This window comes from Sinocyclocheilus grahami, unplaced genomic scaffold (assembly GCF_001515645.1).
Source record: "Sinocyclocheilus grahami isolate Dianchi unplaced genomic scaffold, SAMN03320097.WGS_v1.1 scaffold230.1, whole genome shotgun sequence".
Classification (NCBI taxonomy): domain Eukaryota; kingdom Metazoa; phylum Chordata; class Actinopteri; order Cypriniformes; family Cyprinidae; genus Sinocyclocheilus; species Sinocyclocheilus grahami.
Genome location: NW_015505409.1, coordinates 773,350 through 792,476, shown reverse-complemented (window position 1 = coordinate 792,476; position 19,127 = coordinate 773,350). Strand labels below are relative to the sequence as shown.

Below are 19,127 nucleotides of genomic sequence, written 5' to 3'. Positions count from 1 at the left end.
TATTGAGCATCTCAAGGTCTCTAACATCCACCAGCTCCGTGATGTCGTCATGGAGGAGTGGAAGAGGACTCCAGTGGCAACCTGTGAAGCTCTGGTGAACTCCATGCCCAAGAGGGTTAAGGCAGTGCTGGAAAATAATGGTGGCCACACAAAATATTGACACTTTGGGGCCAATTTGGACATTTTCACTTAGGGATGTACTCACTTTTGTGGCCAGCGGTTTAGACATTAATGGCTGTGTGTTGAGTTATTTTGAGGGGACAGCAAATTTACACTGTTATACAAGCTGTACACTCACTACTTTACATTGTAGCAAAGTGTCATTTCTTCAGTGTTGTCACATGAAAAGATATAATAAAATATTTACAAAAATGTGAGGGGTGTACTCACTTCTGTGAGATACTGTATATACGTATATACAGGCCCGGATTGGCTAATCGGGAGCACCGGTGCGCTGGTCTGGGGGGGTTTTTGGCCACGACGGCCGGTGTTGTCATGCCACTGGGTTGAAATCATAGACTGTAAAAAAAGATGGACGACGCGTCTCTACTTCCTTCCATTATAGAAAAGTGAAGCCAAAGCATCTCAGTATGGCCGCTGCCATCTTGAGTAAATGATGTCATTTAGAGCCAGAGTCTGCGCAGTAGAGATTTGTTTGGAGCCCGAGTCTGCGCAGTAGTGTAGTGAGGTGGAGCCGCGGTATCAAACTCCCGCAGACCCAATCAACCATAACGACACGCCCGTTTTTGTAGTATCAAATTAATAGCTAAAATCAAACTTATCACAAAAAATGTGATAACAACTACCTTAAGTGAACAAAACCATCTTTGGGAAAATTGTATTGGAAGTGTAATTTATTTGTTTATTTTGACTCAAGTCCCATTCGTTTACATGGAGAAGGCGGGGTTTATGACCTGTACTGCAGCCAACCACCAGGGGGCGATCAAAGAGTCCGCAGCTTCACTTTTCAGGATGTGTGAGGCACACCCGGTTGAAATATGGATGCTGTCCCTATGCTGCCTGCACTCACAGCAGCCGCACTCTTTTTATTTATTATTTTCTCGCAGCCCCACTGGCAGAGTGCAGGTTAATGAGTATCTTTTGACTCCCCTGACAGCAGCACCTTGCTAAAAAAATTTTTTTTTAAAGTTGTTGGGAGATATGCGAGCAAAAAATAAGAGATAAAAATGGATAATAGAAAGCGCAAAGGCGGCGCTGAAAAGGCCAGAAGAAAGCTCTAGAAACTGATGCGGCCAAATGTACTAGCCTACCTTTTTCCTTAAATCCAGCGAGAGTATGAAGACGATGAGACGGCCGGTAAACTAACATTAAGCTAGTATTAGGAGCAGTTAGGGTGACCATACGTCCTCTTTTTTTCCTGGACATTTTTTTCCATTTGCCTTGAAATGTTTCTCAGGAAAATCAGTGTAATACATTTTTGTTTAATAATTTTTTTTTTTTTATTATTTAGAATTTTGAGGGGATTTTATGATACTATGCAATATTTATACAATTTTAATTAGCATTTTTTTCCATTAGAATTAATATTTTTATTAATTTAATTATTTATTTATTATTTTTTAATAAATGCAATATTTCACGTTAAAACAGAGTGAACAAAAATGTAAATAAATTTTTTGAAGTGAGAATTGTGCTATCTGGTGGCATAAAAAATAAAAACTTGTGTAATGCCTTTGGATTCCCATTGGTTTTTAGACATAATTTCTTCATTTTATTAGGTTTTACTTTTAGATATATATTTAGACATTCTAAAAGACTACTTTTTGTCAAGGTTTAGATATTTGTCTATTTTGCACTCCTGATATTTTAGAGAGTCACCCCTTGATTGCAGTGCACTTTTGTTCTTCACAGTGGCTGATTTGTAGTTTGTAACACCAAAAGAATCTCTGAGTTTTCGTATTTTTTCGTATTTCCCAGTCATTTTTGACCGCGAAGGAGCCAAGTGTGACTTTTTTTTTGGACCCTTTAACATATCCGAATCATGTCCATTATTTTTTTGTGTGTGTTCACATAGCTAATGTATCATTACCATCACCAAGTATCATCTCATTCCGATGAAGCCACGGTTTTTAAAATTTCGAAGTATACATTTTTTGGGGTCAAAAATGACCGAAGAGGCCGAGAGGGTTAATCACCGCCCGCTCTCGCAACATGTGTTCCGCTCCCTCAAACGTTGCATAATATTGCATTTAATTTTCGCTCATCAGGGATATCAATAAGTGGAGTATTTAAATATCTTTTGAATGAGTGCTCGCACTGTTCACTTTCGATTTCGCGATCATGTGCACTCTGTGTATAGGGAGCACATCTTAGTTACAATATCAGATATTTGTCAGTGAGCTCAGGATCTGCTGAGCAGCAAATCCTCCAGCATGCTCTCTTGTCAGTCATCTCTCCTTACTCTCGACCCATGATCAGTCAAATCTGACTCCTGCAGCTTGTTGGATGCAGGGTTGTCAAGTCCGTGTTTTTTTCCATGGAATTGGGCTACTTTTAACTGATGCCATGGGTTGATTTCCCCCCCGTGATTTAAAGGTTTGAAATAATGCTTAAATTACATTTGACTGAAATGCTTGCATTGAAACATTTTTCATTCTACTACCTATGATAAAACTGCACTAGATGTTAAGTTTTGTGAAGGATGGCCACTGCAGGAAGCCTTTTAGCTTTGTTTATGATCATTATGATCATCACTGTCCTCTTTTTGGAAAACTAAAATACAATATGGTCACCCTAGGAGCAGTGCAAGATGCTAGCGGCCGTGCAAAACAAAGTTTTTTTTTTTATTTGATTTTGATTTTGATTTTTTTTCATTTCAAGGTTTGGATATTTATGAACATATAGATAAAAAAATAGATTCCGATACTGTTAAACATTACATTGTGTTGTTGTAAAGAATACTGTTATTAACTGTTCTAATAAATCTTCACTGTGAAGCAACACTTAGGCTATACTGTATTTGCACTGAATTGGAAATTATTTTTTTGAAAAATACAGTGAATTACAAGGCTGTAGAGAACAGTGTACTATTGCAGAATTATATACTGAGGTTTTAATTACATTATTTTAATATGGTCAGTCATAAACTAAAGTGTGTATATATATATATATATATATATATATATATATATATATATATATATATATATATATATATATGTAGTAAATTTTACTGGAGTAGATGCCATTTATTGTGGTTCCTTTTAATTAAATAATTGCTTTTACACACACACACACACACACACACACACACACACACACACACGTTTGTTTCTGTGAATTGTGGGGACTTCCATAGACTTCTATTACTCTTATACTGACCAAACGATATTTTTTATCCCCTAACCCTACCCCTTACAGAAAACCTGTTTGCATTTTTACTAGGGCTGTCAAACAATTAATTGGGATTAATCACATCCAAAATAAAGTTTTTGTTTACATAATATATGTGTGTGTATTGTGTATATTTAATATGTATATATAAATACACACACATACAGGATACATTTTGAAAATATTGAATATATTTATATTCATATCATTTATATCATTTATAAATATATTTAATATATAAACGTAACATATTTTCTTAAATATATACATGCATGTGTGTGTAATACACAGTACACACAAATATTTTGTAAACAAAAACTTTTATTTTGGATGTGATTAATTGCGATTAATCGTTTTACAGCACTAATTGTTACACTTTCAGATAAACATAATTTACTATTTTTAATATAGTCCCCACAATGTCAAAAATTTCAGGTTTTACTATCCTCGTGGGGACATTTGGTCCCCACAATGTATCATAAATAAGTACACACACACATAAATATATACAGCAAATATGTGGACACTTTTGATGGTGCTTGTACCTAGAATAGAATCGCCCCTAGTGACTGTCTACGATCAGGTTGTAAACTTAAATGTGAATAATAAAACATCTACAAAGTTTTGCTGAGCACAGCTCTAATAACAGCATCTTAAAAGCTTTTTCCAGATATAAAAACAAATATACACTGTGCATTAATATTGAACTGATGCTATTTTGTTCTATACCGTTCCTCACTCAGGTTGGTGTCTATGTATGCAAGACAGGTAGACAACATTGCTTTTGTGATGAATTGTGGCAACAATGTTCAATGCATCACAGAAATACAGTTGCTTAGATTTGTATGGCATAATTGCATTATCAAAAAACATACAAGACAAGTGACAACACAGCCCAGACCAGGCATGAGACACTTTTGCCCTGTAAGTGTTACCATTATCAAACCCTAATTGACTTGTTTGCTTTTCAGGATAAATAACAGTAATACTGGTCTACTGTTTCTCCAGTTAATATGGATTCGGTGGGAGTGAATGTTATTGAAACTGCAGCTCTGGGGAGACCCTTCCAGCTAGGGATGCTGTATGACTGCAGAAAAGATGCGCTAATACCAGGTACCATATCAGGAGTTAAAAAAGAGATAAACAAGAAAACAAACAACTCAGAAAATAGCATACATCATCATTAAGGAAGATGAAGGGGGAAAATATCCATGGATGCATTATTATTGGTTAACCCTTTATTTTTCCATTTTAATATATCTTTAGGAATCACCCTATGGGATAAAGAGCAGTTGCAGCAGAGTATACGGGATCGTCCTCAAATTAATACAGTCTTCAATGTTACAGCTTCAGACTCCATTGAGGAAAAATCTCACTTACTGAACATTGACGGCTGTCTTAAATTAAACCTTTTAAGTGGACTCATCAATGTAAGTGGAGCAGCCAAGTATCTCAGTGACACCAAGAAGTCATTCAAACAACAGAGACTGACCCTGCATTATCATTCAACCACCAAGTTTGAAGAACTGACCATGAACCACCTGGCTTCTGGAAATATAGCTCACCATGAAGTGTTTGATAATGATTCAGCCACACATGTGGTGACAGCTGTGCTGTATGGGGCAGATGCTTGCTTTGTTTTCGATAGAGAAGTTGCATCAGATGAAGACAAAAGCACAGTAGAAGGAGAATTAAAAGCTGCCTTTAATAAACTAAAGGGCATTTCAGTGGGCGCACAGATTGATCTGAACTTGAATGACAAGCAGAAGACTGCGGTTCAAAAATTAAGTTGCACATTTTATGGTGACTTCCAGTTACAATCTAATCCAGCCTCTTTTGAAGATGCTCTGAACGTTTTTGCTGACCTTCCAAAACTGCTGGGAGAGAAAAAGGAACTTGCAGTTCCATTGAGAGTGTGGCTTTATCCCTTGGACAAACTACTTTCACGTACTGCAAAACTTCAAAAAGACATCAGCCTAGATCTAATCAAACATGTTGAATCAGTATTTGAGACCTTAAGTACAACTGAAATGAAATGCCGTGATCTTCTGAAGGACAAACCATCTTCGACTTTTGCAGGATTTTGTGATCAAATAACGCACATGAAGCAAAACTGCTCTAACTATAAATTAAGTTTCATGAACAAAGTTGGCTCTCTGTTGCCAAAAATCCGTGGGGATATAGAAAAGGAAACAGTGCTGATTGAGCATCTGCGTGATCATGAAGAAAGTCCATTCAGAGGAAGTGATCTTGAGCAATGGGTGAATGAGAAAGAGAAGGAATCTGTCATAATAAAAACACTTCTCAACCAGCTGATCGATTTTGGAGCCACGGTGGAAGAGAATCTAGATAAAATTTTAATGGATCTGAAAGTTAAAAATATAGTTAGCTACACTTTCACATCATTTGAGTGGCCAGATGTGCTCCTTTCTAAACAAAAGGCCTTCCTGAGTCTCTCAACAAAAGGAAACAAGGATGAGTCTGATTCCAAACAAAACACTGGATTCACTTCTGATATCAAAATGACTTTGAGGAGCAACTTGACTATCTTTAAAAACTTGACTGAATCAAAAATATGTGAACAAGCCAAATTTATTGTTGCATCAAAAGAAATGGAAACAACCCAGGGTCTTGCATTCTTCTCTATGAGAATGGATCTGATGAGGCCACCTGTTTCACTCCTCCATCAGAACCAGCTTGTCCAGTCATTGAACAGATCAGTGGTCACAGTGTAGTTTTGAAGGTGTCTCAAGCATGTTCTGCGACCAAAGAGCTCAGGTTACTGTACAAAATGAAGGAAGAGAAAGACTGGAAACCTCAGTCTGTGCTACAGAGCCATGACACAGTTACTCTGACAGATCTCAGTCCAGACACGGAGTATGAGATGAAATACTCAGCCGTGGGGAAGCTGAACTACACCGTTCACAGTGATGTCATCCACTTCAGAGTCATAGACAAGAAACTCATCGATGCCACAGAGTCTGTCTTAGAAACACTAAGCTTGATTGAAAACAAGTGCAGTGAACTCATGGACGACAACAGTGCAATCACATTCAGTGCAATTCACAGGAAGATTGAAGACATGATGAAATACTGCCAAACCTACAAGGCCACCTGTTTCACTCCACCATCAGAACCAGCTTGTCCAGTCATTGAACAGATCAGTGGTCACAGTGTGGTTTTGAAGGTGTCTCAAGCATGTTCTGCGACCAAAGAGCTCAGGTTACTGTACAAAATGAAGGAAGAGAAAGACTGGAAATCTCAGTCTGTGCTACAGAGCCATGACACAGTTACTCTGACAGATCTCAGTCCAGACACGGAGTATGAGATGAAATACTCAGCCGTGGGGAAGCTGAACTACACCGTTCACAGTGATGTCATCCACTTCAGAGTCATAGACAAGAAACTCATCGATGCCACAGAGTCTGTCTTAGAAACACTAAGCTTGATTGAAAACAAGTGCAGTGAACTCATGGACGACAACAGTGCAATCACATTCAGTGCAATTCACAGGAAGATTGAAGACATGATGAAATACTGCCAAACCTACAAACAAGATTTACATAACAGAATTAAATCAATGATTCAGTCCATTCAAGCCTGTGAAAAAGATATTAGTGCTCTAAAAGACCTTCTGCAAGCTCATAATGAGTCTCCATTTAACAAAAATAATCTTACAGCGTGGCTCACAGTGAAAGAAAAGGAATTAAATGCAGTGTATTTGTTTCTTCAACAACTGCGTGACTCTGGAGCTGAAGTGAATAATAACTTAGACACATTTTTGTTAGACATTAGCATAAAGAATTTGGTGTGCTACACATTTAGTTCTCTTGGTCTGCCAGACGACTTGCTTTCTGATCAACAAAGTTTCCTGAAACCTCAAATGATGAAGAGAAATTTGGAGAAGAAACCTAATGCAGTGTCTCAAACATGGCTCACAGGAAGCATTAGGGAGACAATGAAAAAGCTTTTGAAAATATTTAAAGAGCTGATACTTTCAAATGGAGATCAGCCAACTGTTTGTTTTGGTTACTTCAAAAGAGCACACACTCCATCCTGGTTCCTGTATTCTCCTCTACGAGAATGGATCTGATGAAGCCACCTGTTTCACTCCTCCATCAGAACCAGCTTGTCCAGTCATTGAACAGATCAGTGGTCACAGTATGGTTTTGAAGGTGTCTCCAGCATGTTCTGCGACCAAAAAGCTCAGGTTACTGTACAAAATGAAGGAAGAGAAAGACTGGAAATCTCAGTCTGTGCTACAGAGCCATGACACAGTTACTCTGACAGATCTCAGTCCAGACACGGAGTATGAGATGAAATCCTCAGCCGTGGGGAAGCTGAACTACACCGTTCACAGTGACGTCATCAGAGTTACTACGCACACAAGCAACATCAGAGAGGTACGCTGCTTATTCATGAAATACTCACTGAAGACATTTTTGAGAGTGTTTTTTCTACAGTAACTCTATGTAGCTGTATGGGACTGATAATAGGTGTTTCTGTTTAACTGGTAAAAGTTACTTCTTGCTGCATGTTGTTAGTAATATTAATGATATGAATTGTTTCATTTAGGAGAGTACAAGGAGCAAAATATCTAACAGTAAGTATAACACCCGGAAGAACATTTGTCCAGAGTAATGTTTGTTTTAAATTATGTTTTTTCTTTTTTGTACTGGATTTAAAAGAAACAGGAAATAATTCTGATATTTTGATTATATTTGTATTTGTACTTATTGCATCACAATTTATTTCCCAGAGGGGGTAAACGTTTTCTCCATTTTGACTGGAAAAGCAGCTAATTCTCACAAACATATTATTAGTACTCTGCAATTCCGCATTGAGGATCTGAGGGAAGTTCGCACAGTGGACGAGAGTGACATTATTATGGTTTTCTGTCCTGTTGTTTCCCAAGCTATAACTGACATTGACAAAGCACTTGAAAGATTCAATGGCAAGACAGGTTGTTTGAGTTTATTGTTAGTTTTAAGTAATAAATATTTTTATTATTCTGAATATTCTGGAGTACATGATATTTTAATGGTGAGAACATTATACGAATTTGTCTATTTCCTGAACAGAAACTAAGCTGGCTGTTCTAGTGGTGCTTCATCACACGTTTGACCCAGAGAAAACGGTCCCAGACAGCAGAATATGTGTCAAGAGGACAGATATACTCACAGTGGACTTTCTGTTCAATGAGGATGCAGGATTTCTTAAGTGTCAGAGGAATTCAGATGCAGCTGACAAAGTTGTGAACTGGTTAATACAAGAGGTATTTAAGAGGATGCTCTAAAATATTTCATTTGAAAAACATTTCACTGTTTACTCATAAGCTCATGTTGTAATCATTCTCTACAGGAGAGGCAAATAGGTGTCAAAATACATCCTCGTAAAAGTAGGTTATAATCAATTTTTGTCATTAAATATAACCTCAGAAAATATCAAATTTAAGTAACATTATATTTAACGTAATTATATGTTGCTTATTGTTTTATCTAAATTTCTACAGATTTAACAACAAAAGTTATCTTTACAAACTCAGGACAAATCCAATATCCAGAACGTGAAAGATGCTAATTAAATAAGGTAAATGTTATGTTGTTGTGCTTAAGATGCTGTTTAAAATGCCAAACAGTGTTTGTCCAGATACTGTGACTGAATTTCACTGTAAGCTGTGTGTCTGTAAAAATGTTTATTACTTCCAATTTAAAGGTGACCAAAATGGGAAACAACAAACCTAGTACAAGTAAGTCTGCATCTTATGAGGGATCTCACACAATTACTGCTTGTTTAGTCCCACATATTATTTTTTTTTTTAACTTTTGTCAAGTGTTATTATAGAACAGAATAGCTCATCTTCCTGGACACTATCCTAGAAAAATAAATTCATTACTTAAAAACTGTATTATTATATTTGCATTCATTTTGGTCTGATCATATTTGTACGTTTCCCTGTTTTTCTTATTCCATCCCAATTAATTTTCCAGAAAAGGTCAAAGTGTTCTCCATTTTGGCTGGAAAGATAAAAAACTGTCAGAAGGAATTTTTCGACATTTTGAGAAACCGAATTGAGAATCTGAAGGAAGGTTGTACAGTGGACGAGAGTGACATTATTCTAGTTTTCTGTCCTATTGTTTCTCGAGCTGGAACTGATATTGAAGCAGCACTGAACAATTTCATTGACCCTACAGGTTGTTTGATTATCATCGTCACACTATTTTAAATAAAGTTATTAATTCTCAGAATACTCTGCCTCAAAGTGATACGTATATAAGCATTTCAGATTAAATTATCTTTAATTTGTCTATGTCCTTAAACAGATTCTAAGATAACTGTTCTAGTGGTGCTTCATCACACGTTTGACCCAGAGAAAATGGTCCCAGACAGCAGCCGATGTGTCAACAGGACAGATATACTCACAGTGGACTGTCTGTTCTATGAGGATGCAGGATTACTGAAGTGTCAGAAGAATTCAGATGCAGCTGACACAACTGTGAACTGGTTAATACAGCAGGTTTCGTATTTATTAATGCCATTTTTCTGGACAGGCACGGGCAGTGGGACCTCCAAAACAGAAATCTAGTAGGTTAAAATTATTGTCTTTGGTTACATGTGATATAATTATGACTTTAATCAAAACAAAATTTTAAATCAATATATCACATCTCAAATAAAATAAATATGTTATCCAAAAATTCTATTTCTAAGACATTAATTTGTAGTATTTTTGGATAACATATTTATTTTAAATCAATATATCACATCTCAAATAAAATAAATATGTTATCCAAAAATTCTATTTCTAAGACATTAATTTGTAGTATTTTTGGATAACATATTTATTTTAAATCAATATATCACATCTCAAATAAAATAAATATGTTATCCAAAAATTCTATTTCTAAGACATTAATTTGTAGTATTTTTGGATAACATATTTATTTTAAATCAATATATCACATCTCAAATAAAATAAATATGTTATCCAAAAATTCTATTTCTAAGACATTAATTTGTAGTATTTTTGGATAACATATTTATTTTAAATCAATATATCACATCTCAAATAAAATAAATATGTTATCCAAAAATTCTATTTCTAAGACATTAATTTGTAGTATTTTTGGATAACATATTTATTTTAAATCAATATATCACATCTCAAATAAAATAAATATGTTATCCAAAAATTCTATTTCTAAGACATTAATTTGTAGTATTTTTGGATAACATATTTATTTTAAATCAATATATCACATCTCAAATAAAATAAATATGTTATCCAAAAATTCTATTTCTAAGACATTAATTTGTAGTATTTTTGGATAACATATTTATTTTAAATCAATATATCACATCTCAAATAAAATAAATATGTTATCCAAAAATACTACAAATTAATGTCTTAGAAATAGAATTTTCTTTTTGGAATCTGGACCCTTAAAAATTACTATTGTAACCTAATATAGTTATATACTCTCAGAAGAAAAAAAAAAAGATTACAAAAGCTGTCACTGGGGTGGTACATTTTACAAAGGTACCGCCCCAGTCACAGCATTTGTAGCCTTTTTTTCAGAGAGTGTGTAAAATATTTTTGAATTGAATAAAATCAGTTAATTTAGATGTTACATGAGGAACATTTTTCGCTTATTTTTTCAGCTATTTTTAGAATGTGTTATTCCATAAACCCTGTATTCAGTCAATGTGTGTTTCTTTAACATGAGTTAAAAATGTACTTCATGTGACTTTATATCATGGTCTGGTTTTATAAAGGTTTTTTTTTCCAGATGTGCAAGAGATAACATGCAGTTCCTCCCGTCCAGTTAATTGTTTTATCCATGTGACTAAAGACACATGCAAGTGTGATGAGGACTTTAAAGAAGCTTTAGACAAACGGGTGCAGCTGAGGAATGTTCCTAGAGTGCAGGACAGTGAAATCATTCTGCACTTCTGTCCTGTTTGTTCACCATCTGACATCAATGCAACATTACAAGAGTACCAAAAGAGACCAGGTGAGATTTTAGAAAATTTAAAATTGGAAAAACAAAGACGCCATAAATATTTGTATTATTCACTCTCATCTTGAATAAATGTGTTCATTAGCTTTAGTATTGATCAGGTTGATATTAGTTTGGTAAATTATCTGCTTTCTTTTAAAATTAGCTTCTTCAACTTTTCTTCATTGCACATGATTTTTCTCAACATTATAATATAGGTCTATTGACAACATCTTTTTGTCTTCAGATAAGCCTGCTGTTGTCATTTTTCTCCATAAGACACTGGATTCAGACTCTGTGCCAAACAGCAGTGGATGTGTGAAAAGCCAGGACGTTTTAGTGGTGGACTGTATTTTCTGTGATGGTGAAGGACTGCCTGACTGCGTAAAAAATCAGGAAGCAATTTCTGCAGTTGCAGACTGGATAAAAAATAAAGTAATACTTCTTAATATTAGTTAAGAAGTTTCTTAATATTATAATATAATATTAGTTATTGCAGACTTCAAGCAGGAGGTGATTCAAAGGTAATAACTGAATGTATATCACAGTAACAATAAATGTGTTTTGTATAGTTTAGAGACCACTAAGGACGGGGAGCAGAATGACACTGAGGATCGATAAATCACCTCATCAACCATTCAGAAAGATCCTGTGACTCTGACAACTACATACCTCAACTCTTCACAGTTGAGATCCGCTTTAGCTTGTGTCTAATTATTATCCAGTTTATTCCAGCCACAGTGAACTAAAAACAGATGTAATTTGTCTCAGACAAATCACTGTCTGTTTTATTGACTCATAGCATGTGCATGAATTGTATTTACAGAAGCCTAGCATGTTGACAGGCATTTACTGTGCAAACCATTATACTGAATAGTTCAAAAGTCCTATTGGCTACTAATGAATGCAAATAAATGACCTGACAATGAGTGTACAAAGGAGTAAATCTCTCCTTGCTGCATAGCAAAGTTCATGTATGATAACAAACTAATGTTCCGTTCTTCTAATTCCTTACATTAATGCAGAGGCAAATATAACTAGTTAAATTCTATGTATTTAATTAAGAGATTTTCAGTGAATTGTTTCTGTGTTGGTGTTAAGTAATTATACTGTATTTAATCTGCATGGTGTATTGATAGATTCTGTCTGCTACTGTGCCTTTACTCTAAATCGTTGCCTGTAATAAGAAAAATACTTATAATTAAAAATCGCAGTAAATTTGGTGTTAAACTGTAAAGTGTGTTTGTGTCTTGTGTTTAACTGTGGAAAATATTTTTTATTAAATAAGGTTTATGTTAATAATCAGTAATATAGACCTAAAAAAAAAAGTGCATCATATATACATAATTTATTATTACGTAACAAATGAAACTACGACCGCCAGTAGGTGGCGGCAAGTCACTGTTTTAAAGAATGAGTCATTGAATCATTGGTTTAGTTCAAAAGGAAGCATGTAACTGATGACTTTTTGAATAGGTCATTTAAAGCAGCATTTCCCAACATATTCCAGTCATGGCGCCCTTTCAAAATCTTCAACAATTTGTGGCACCCCACACAAACACAGCTGCTCTACACTGAAGCTGATGGTTCACTTCAGAAGCATGACACTTCAAGTACTTCTTTAATGACACAGTAAAAAACTACTAGGCTAACTAATAGGCCTAATATTCAAACATTATAATTGACAAGAGAACAGTCAGTCATCAAATATGAACAAACTCAAATTACAACTAGTTTTACTCATTATTAATGAGTAAAACTGGAAAACATCTGCCACACTGAACTAATAGCCTACGTAAATCACTTATACCTCGCTCGGCTTTGTCAGTAATCATATGATTAATTCATGCTTTTTTGATGCAATAATAGGATTACACATTGATTTTCTTCATGGTCTATTCCTGCATCCCTGAACTATATCACCCGTACTGGCCAGCCCATGTATAAAAAATCTTGTTCCGCCACAGAGTCATTTACTGTTGCTAAAGTGAAAATGAAAATATGCAGCAGGTTCCTGGTGTGAAAGGCAAATCGCAGTAAATTTGTTTACTGTTTTTGACAAGATGCTCCTAAACATGAAAAATGCTTATTGTGATGATTCTCTACAGGGGAGGAAAAGGGGTGTCAAAATATGTCCACGTCAAAGTAGGTTAAAGCCACTTTTTGTCATTAAATATAGTCTATATTATTTAATTTCTGTCAAGAAAAAAGATTAACTTTTTCTGCTTTAATGTGAAAAATGTGATGCTTATGTATGATTTCTGTTTTCTCTGCTGTATGTCCTCATGCTCAGTAATGCACCTTAAAAGTCTTTCTTATTTGAAGCAGACAAATTATTCAACAAACCTGTTTCAAGCTGGATTCCACCTGGGAAGACCATGACAAGACAAGGGTCAACAGTGCACTCGTGTTCTGTATTAAACAGAGACAAATGTAATTCATTTGTTTAAGAAATGATTATTAGCCATTAAATGCATAGAAATCACCTCAATACTTTCTTCAATGCAACTTAATAATGTTTTCTTTAATTTCATGTGTGGAAAAACTAACTTCAAATACAGGATGGCAACCCACACTCTCCATCTATAGGGCTTGTTTTTGTTTCCCCAAAACCCCAGTAACTATACAGCTTTTGTAGATGCTTGCTTAGATGAAATGCATATGGTAAATTTATAATAAAAGAGAAAACCAAAAAAATGCAGACGGTCTTCTGAAAATAACACAAAAACTGTGGCAAATCACGAACCATGCAGTGCACTTTTTAAGTCTGAGCATTAAAATCTCTTTAGGTAGGTGGCTCCATCTAGTGTCTCAAAACCTTTATTAACGATAAAAAAATAGCCCAAGTGAACACAAACCTTTAGACGTCTATAGAATACCAAAAATCCCCAGTTAATTATAGTTGAAATATAAAGGTTGACTTTAAAAGTGGACTGTAAAATATTCATTAGTGTATAATCAAATATGTTCAAACTATTTTTATAGATGAAAAAACAATTTAAGCAAACCTGCAAAAGCAAACTCCAAACCAAAATCAAAACTCCACAGCAGACTGATATATACAACCTGTATTTATGAATTAGTGCAGATATCAGTACATAAATGATTTAATGTCTCATTTCAGCTATACAAGTGATCTGCTCATTCCACTCATTTCTCCATCTCCATCATCATCATCATCATCATCATCATCCAAACTCAGTGCTTTGCTGAAGATTGAAACCCTTTTGATAAACATGCACAGCTGTTGCATAGAAATCACCTCTATATTCTCTTTCATGCAACTTAATAGTGTTTTTTTTTATTTCGTGTGTGAAACAACTGACTTCAAATAAAGAAGGGCAACCCACACGCCATACATTTGAGGGCTTTTTTCTTCATTCTTTCAGCAATAAATTGAAATGTAAATACTTACTGGTGAGGTCAAGCTGGAGAGAAACAAAGCAAGGCTTAGCAAAGCAAAACCTGACCACATGGTCTGAAAAAAAAAACAGACAAATATGTGTGTTTAAAAAAAGGTAAATCGAAGAGTTCAACAAAAATTATTTTAGCCATTGCAACACTGAACTCATGTGGCAGCTTTAAGAAATGCATGGATCATGCTCTTTTCTAATACTCCAGATTGTTGTTCAGGGAGAAATTGTGCTTTTTGCAGGCAGACCATAGTCAAGGTCACTCTGAAACAAATGTTGGATATGTAGAAGAGTCAAAAAGTTAAGTAAAATAAGTCCAAATTGTTATTTAATGCTTTGGGAGGGGGAGAGTTGGTAACCTGGTTGATAGGAGTGAAGTTGCTTCAGCAAGACAGCGACATACATAGCAACAATTTGCTAACAGACATTCATTCCCCCTCAGTTACATTTATCAGACACCGATACGCAGTGCAAAACAAGCTTAGTCTCTAGTTATGCAGTTTCTATGACAATGACCAAATACATATCCACTCAGTAGCAGATTTGACCCTAAGCCTGACTGAAGGGTGTGCGACTGTTTTCTGTCGTCATAGGGTATGTGTTCTGTGACAGCAGGAACTCACTTATTTCTGAAAGCAAGCGCACACGATCAGCTCAGCTGTATTTAAAATGCAGATCAATATTGCATGTTTTACTGGAGCTGATCAGGGGTCAAGTGTGTCTTTAAGCAATGTTTTTTGTCATGAGTGTTTTATTCAGAACATACCGAATACAATAATGGAGGTGGTGTCCACATCTCCTTATAACATGCATTCATAAGGCACCCACAGAGAGAAAAAACTGACACATTAGACGAGTCCTAATGTTATTGATCTTCCAAGCAGAGATTTGTAGATTTGTGTTGGATTATTACAAATGTGATTATTCACAGATTTAGGTAAGGACTAGTTTCCACACGGTTTAATCTCAGTTTCAGAAATTGGTTGTTGTATGGCGCTGATATTTGCTGTTGCATAGACAATGAGGCCAGTCGGAGTTTGAACTCAGAAAAGACGTTTGTGCGGTGAAAACAGAGCTTGACCTCACCAATGTGATTTACAATGTAAATTAAAGCATTAGGACCATCGTTACAAATAAGTGGAAAAACAGTTTTTCTTTTAAATGAACGATTCTGGTTTACTCTGATATTTTTATTTGTATCACATCTGTGTAAATATAATTTGCACCTATATATTTTAAGGGGGAAATCATTGTCTTTGTCATAGGAATTGCAACAGCTGTCAAGAGACAGTTTTCTTTAAACTAAACACAAAACAGTCTCTGATGAGGGTTTTAATGGTGATTTCTTTTTACAAGGATCCTGATCTTTTGCCCTGGCCAAAACATAACCGTAAACAGTAAAAGTTGCATTCCCGTATACAAGAGATCCCGAAAAAGGCGGCTAACGCGCATGTTTTCTGTCTGAATTCAGCCAGGGGCACTTTAAACAACTTTTTTTTTTTTACTTATTACATTTTCATACATTGATAAAAATGATATTTTTTTTTGTAATTAGACGCTGCGGCTCATAGACGTAAATCTCGTTTACTAGTATATATACAAATATATATATATATACAATCTTTTTCTTTATAGCATGACAAAGTCACAGACACCCTATTTTATGTGTACTAATCATTTTACAATCAAAGAATGATGTAAGGGGGCAGAGATGATAAAAAGCAGCATTTTTGTACACGTACGGGGGTGTTTGATCGTACTTCCTCTTAGCTCAGGGAAGAATAACCTCACACTTTAAATTTGTATCGTGATAACCTAATAAATACAATCAATGAGATTATACATAGTACATTTGATTTCCTTCTGGATGGAGCTCTATTCACACACACACTGCCACATTATATTCACATTTTGTGATCGAGACTCTTCATCGAGTGTAATTTGGACTGACCAGAGTACTGTGAAGCGTCTCGCATGATTAAAAACCATTACTACAAGCAGCAGGTGGAAGACGTGTACGGCCTCGGGTGAGAGAATGGTGTTCCATAGCAAACATTTTCCCATGATGCACAGTGCGTGTGCGTATGCATGTGTGGGGCTGTGCAAGGATGTCGATCAGGAGGAACTACTTCTACCCTACTACCGCACCAGATTTCTCTCTGAAAGACTTCTCTGTCACTTTCTCTCTCTCTCTCTCTCTCTCTCTCGCACTCGCTTGGAAGAGCAGAGCAGCTAAAACGAGCGGCATCGGCTACTACGTACAGTATATTGCTTCGAGAAAACGCTTCTAAAATATTAAGGGTCATCCTCAATAATCTAAAGTGCCTTTTCTGTGAGAGTCGAGCAGGGCGGCTGAACTGGCCCTCTGATGCTGGGATACGGCCTTATACTGTTCATTTCGTATTCTTTCACAGACAATCTCTTCAACACATTGGCACACGCACACAGACGCACATCGACACATTAAATACGTCGGTCCTGAAATCAGGCTGTCAGGACAAACAGAGCGACAGAGACAGAGAAATGCAAGTCCTGTCTTCTCACTGGAAAGATGGAGGGATGGAGGAGTAAATAAAGGTGTGGAGAGATGAGTCATTTGCTTTTTCCCGAAGTGCTGGAACCCCTGGAACCCCGGTCTCCTCGTTCTCCCCTCTCTCCTCTTTCAGCTCTATCTCCTCTCTCCTTCTCGGATGTGTCCCTCTTTTCTGAGCTTTTGTCCGATGCCTCTATTTTATCCGATCGGTCTGAACGCTCAGACTTCTCTGACCTCTCTGATCTCTCCGCCCCCTCAGATGGCTCCGCCCCTTCAGAACGCTCCTTCCGCTCTGATTTGTCGGGGTCGGTGAAGGAGTTTGTGGCTTTCTCCCACTTGGCAATTTCTTCGATCTCCTTCAGGCTAGCGTTGATGCTGTTGACCCAACCTTTGAGATCCTCCTGTAAGACAGAACACACACACACACACACTCTTGTAATATAGACCACAATAGGCAGAATATTTACCAAACAGCTCTGATCTTTTTCACTCAGGTGGGGCTTTGTCTGACATACCTCATCCTTAGCCAGGAAGATGTAGTCCCCTTCAGCAGTGGTCCTTAAAAAACATTAGAAGCACATACATTTATAAAAAGTGGTAAAGTGTTCAAAGGGAAAGATCATACAGAATTAAGTGTTTGTGGCTTTGGCATACAGTACGCTACAATTCAAATGTTTCTGAAAGAAGTCCCTTATGCTCACTGATTCTGCATTTAATTACAACAACAGCAAAACAGTAATATTGTGAAATATTATCACATTTCCTATTTTAATTTATTTTAAAATGTAAATTATTCCTGTGATGGAAAGGCTGAGTTTTCAGCAGCCATTACTCCAGTCTTCTGAGTCATATGACCCTTAAGAAATCAATCTGATGTGCTGATTTAGTGCTCGAGAAAACTTTCTTATTATTATTAATGTTGAAAACCATTGTGCTGCTCAATATTTTAGTGCAAACTGTGATTTTTTTCAAGATTCTTTGATGAATAAAAAGTTTAAAAAGGCAGTTATTTTAAATGTAAAGTTACAGAGTAACAATGTTGCAAAGATTTCTGTCACGTTTGATCATTTATTTAAAAAAAAAAAAGAAAGAAAGAAAAGGGCAATCCTTCAGTATGTCCCACCCCATATCTTTTTGTTTCAATAGGAAATAAATTAAAACAAAAACTGCAAAAAGCACTGGGATTTTAATGGCATCTTTTCTTAAAATTCAATTCCTGCATGGTTATTTGTCATTGTTGTTTTTTTTAGCTAGATTAGCAGGCAGTACGGTAGTCATTAAAGATCGCACTGAGTTCATTTTACCTGAGAATGAAGACATTCTTCTTCTTTTTATATCCGTTGGTAGTGTCAAATTCGCAGATGGCCAAGTTGAGAAGTGGCTCATCGTTGTAGGGTGTTGTTTTGTGTCGGGAATCCTTGTAGAAACCGATCTCCCCTTGTTTGAGCACGCAGAACAGATTTACCCACGACTTGCTGCAAGAGGTTTAGAAAGTTAGGAATAACTTTGTGAGTTACTAGGCCTCACCAAGGCATTTAGTATTGCTATTAGCAGGCAAACAGACTCATAATGACATTTCTAATGCACTATTAGGCCATGACCACAATTGACAAGTCCCCTCCAATATTCAAAATAGTGGTTGATCACAATATGCATTTTAAACGATGGATTAATTTGTTGCCACATCTTTCACTATTCATTATTCATTTGAATGATAAACCGCATGCCGTATACAACCCTAACCCTATACTGGATGTAGTATACATTCAGTATTTCCAGATCACTCTAAATAAATCTAATTCAGTTAGTGGTTATTCACCATGCTAT

At 35.9% G+C, this 19,127-nt stretch overlaps 2 protein-coding genes and 1 long non-coding RNA gene across 3 annotated transcripts in view; 2 read left to right on the top strand and 1 right to left on the bottom strand.

The window, feature by feature from the left end:
- The first annotated feature begins 4,049 nt into the window (after positions 1 to 4,049).
- Positions 4,050 to 11,184, top strand: LOC107597319 (uncharacterized). Its single transcript, XM_071582419.1, is given in 12 exon segments — positions 4,050 to 4,278; positions 4,363 to 4,467; positions 4,621 to 5,972; positions 5,975 to 7,375; positions 7,377 to 7,757; positions 7,930 to 7,957; positions 8,436 to 8,629; positions 8,716 to 8,752; positions 8,867 to 8,929; positions 9,303 to 9,548; positions 9,678 to 9,876; positions 11,145 to 11,184. Coding segments are annotated over 11 exon segments (4,041 nt in total). The 5' UTR covers positions 4,050 to 4,278; positions 4,363 to 4,367.
- Positions 11,185 to 11,435: 251 nt separating this feature from the next.
- On the top strand, positions 11,436 to 12,537 carry LOC107597254 (uncharacterized). The gene is made up of 3 exons (XR_001610445.1): positions 11,436 to 11,491; positions 11,602 to 11,789; positions 11,927 to 12,537. It is a non-coding gene; the product is annotated as an uncharacterized lncRNA (long non-coding RNA).
- Positions 12,538 to 14,962: 2,425 nt separating this feature from the next.
- The window catches only part of LOC107597318 (spectrin beta chain, non-erythrocytic 4-like), a 30,095-nt gene continuing 25,930 nt past the window's right edge, over positions 14,963 to 19,127 (bottom strand). The window contains exons 21-23 of the mRNA XM_016288332.1: positions 18,605 to 18,775; positions 17,816 to 17,858; positions 14,963 to 17,701 (exon numbers count right to left, since the gene is read on the bottom strand). Coding sequence (XP_016143818.1) covers positions 17,360 to 17,701; positions 17,816 to 17,858; positions 18,605 to 18,775 — 556 coding nt within the window. The 3' untranslated portion in view covers positions 14,963 to 17,359. The remainder of the gene's footprint in view (positions 17,702 to 17,815; positions 17,859 to 18,604; positions 18,776 to 19,127) is intronic.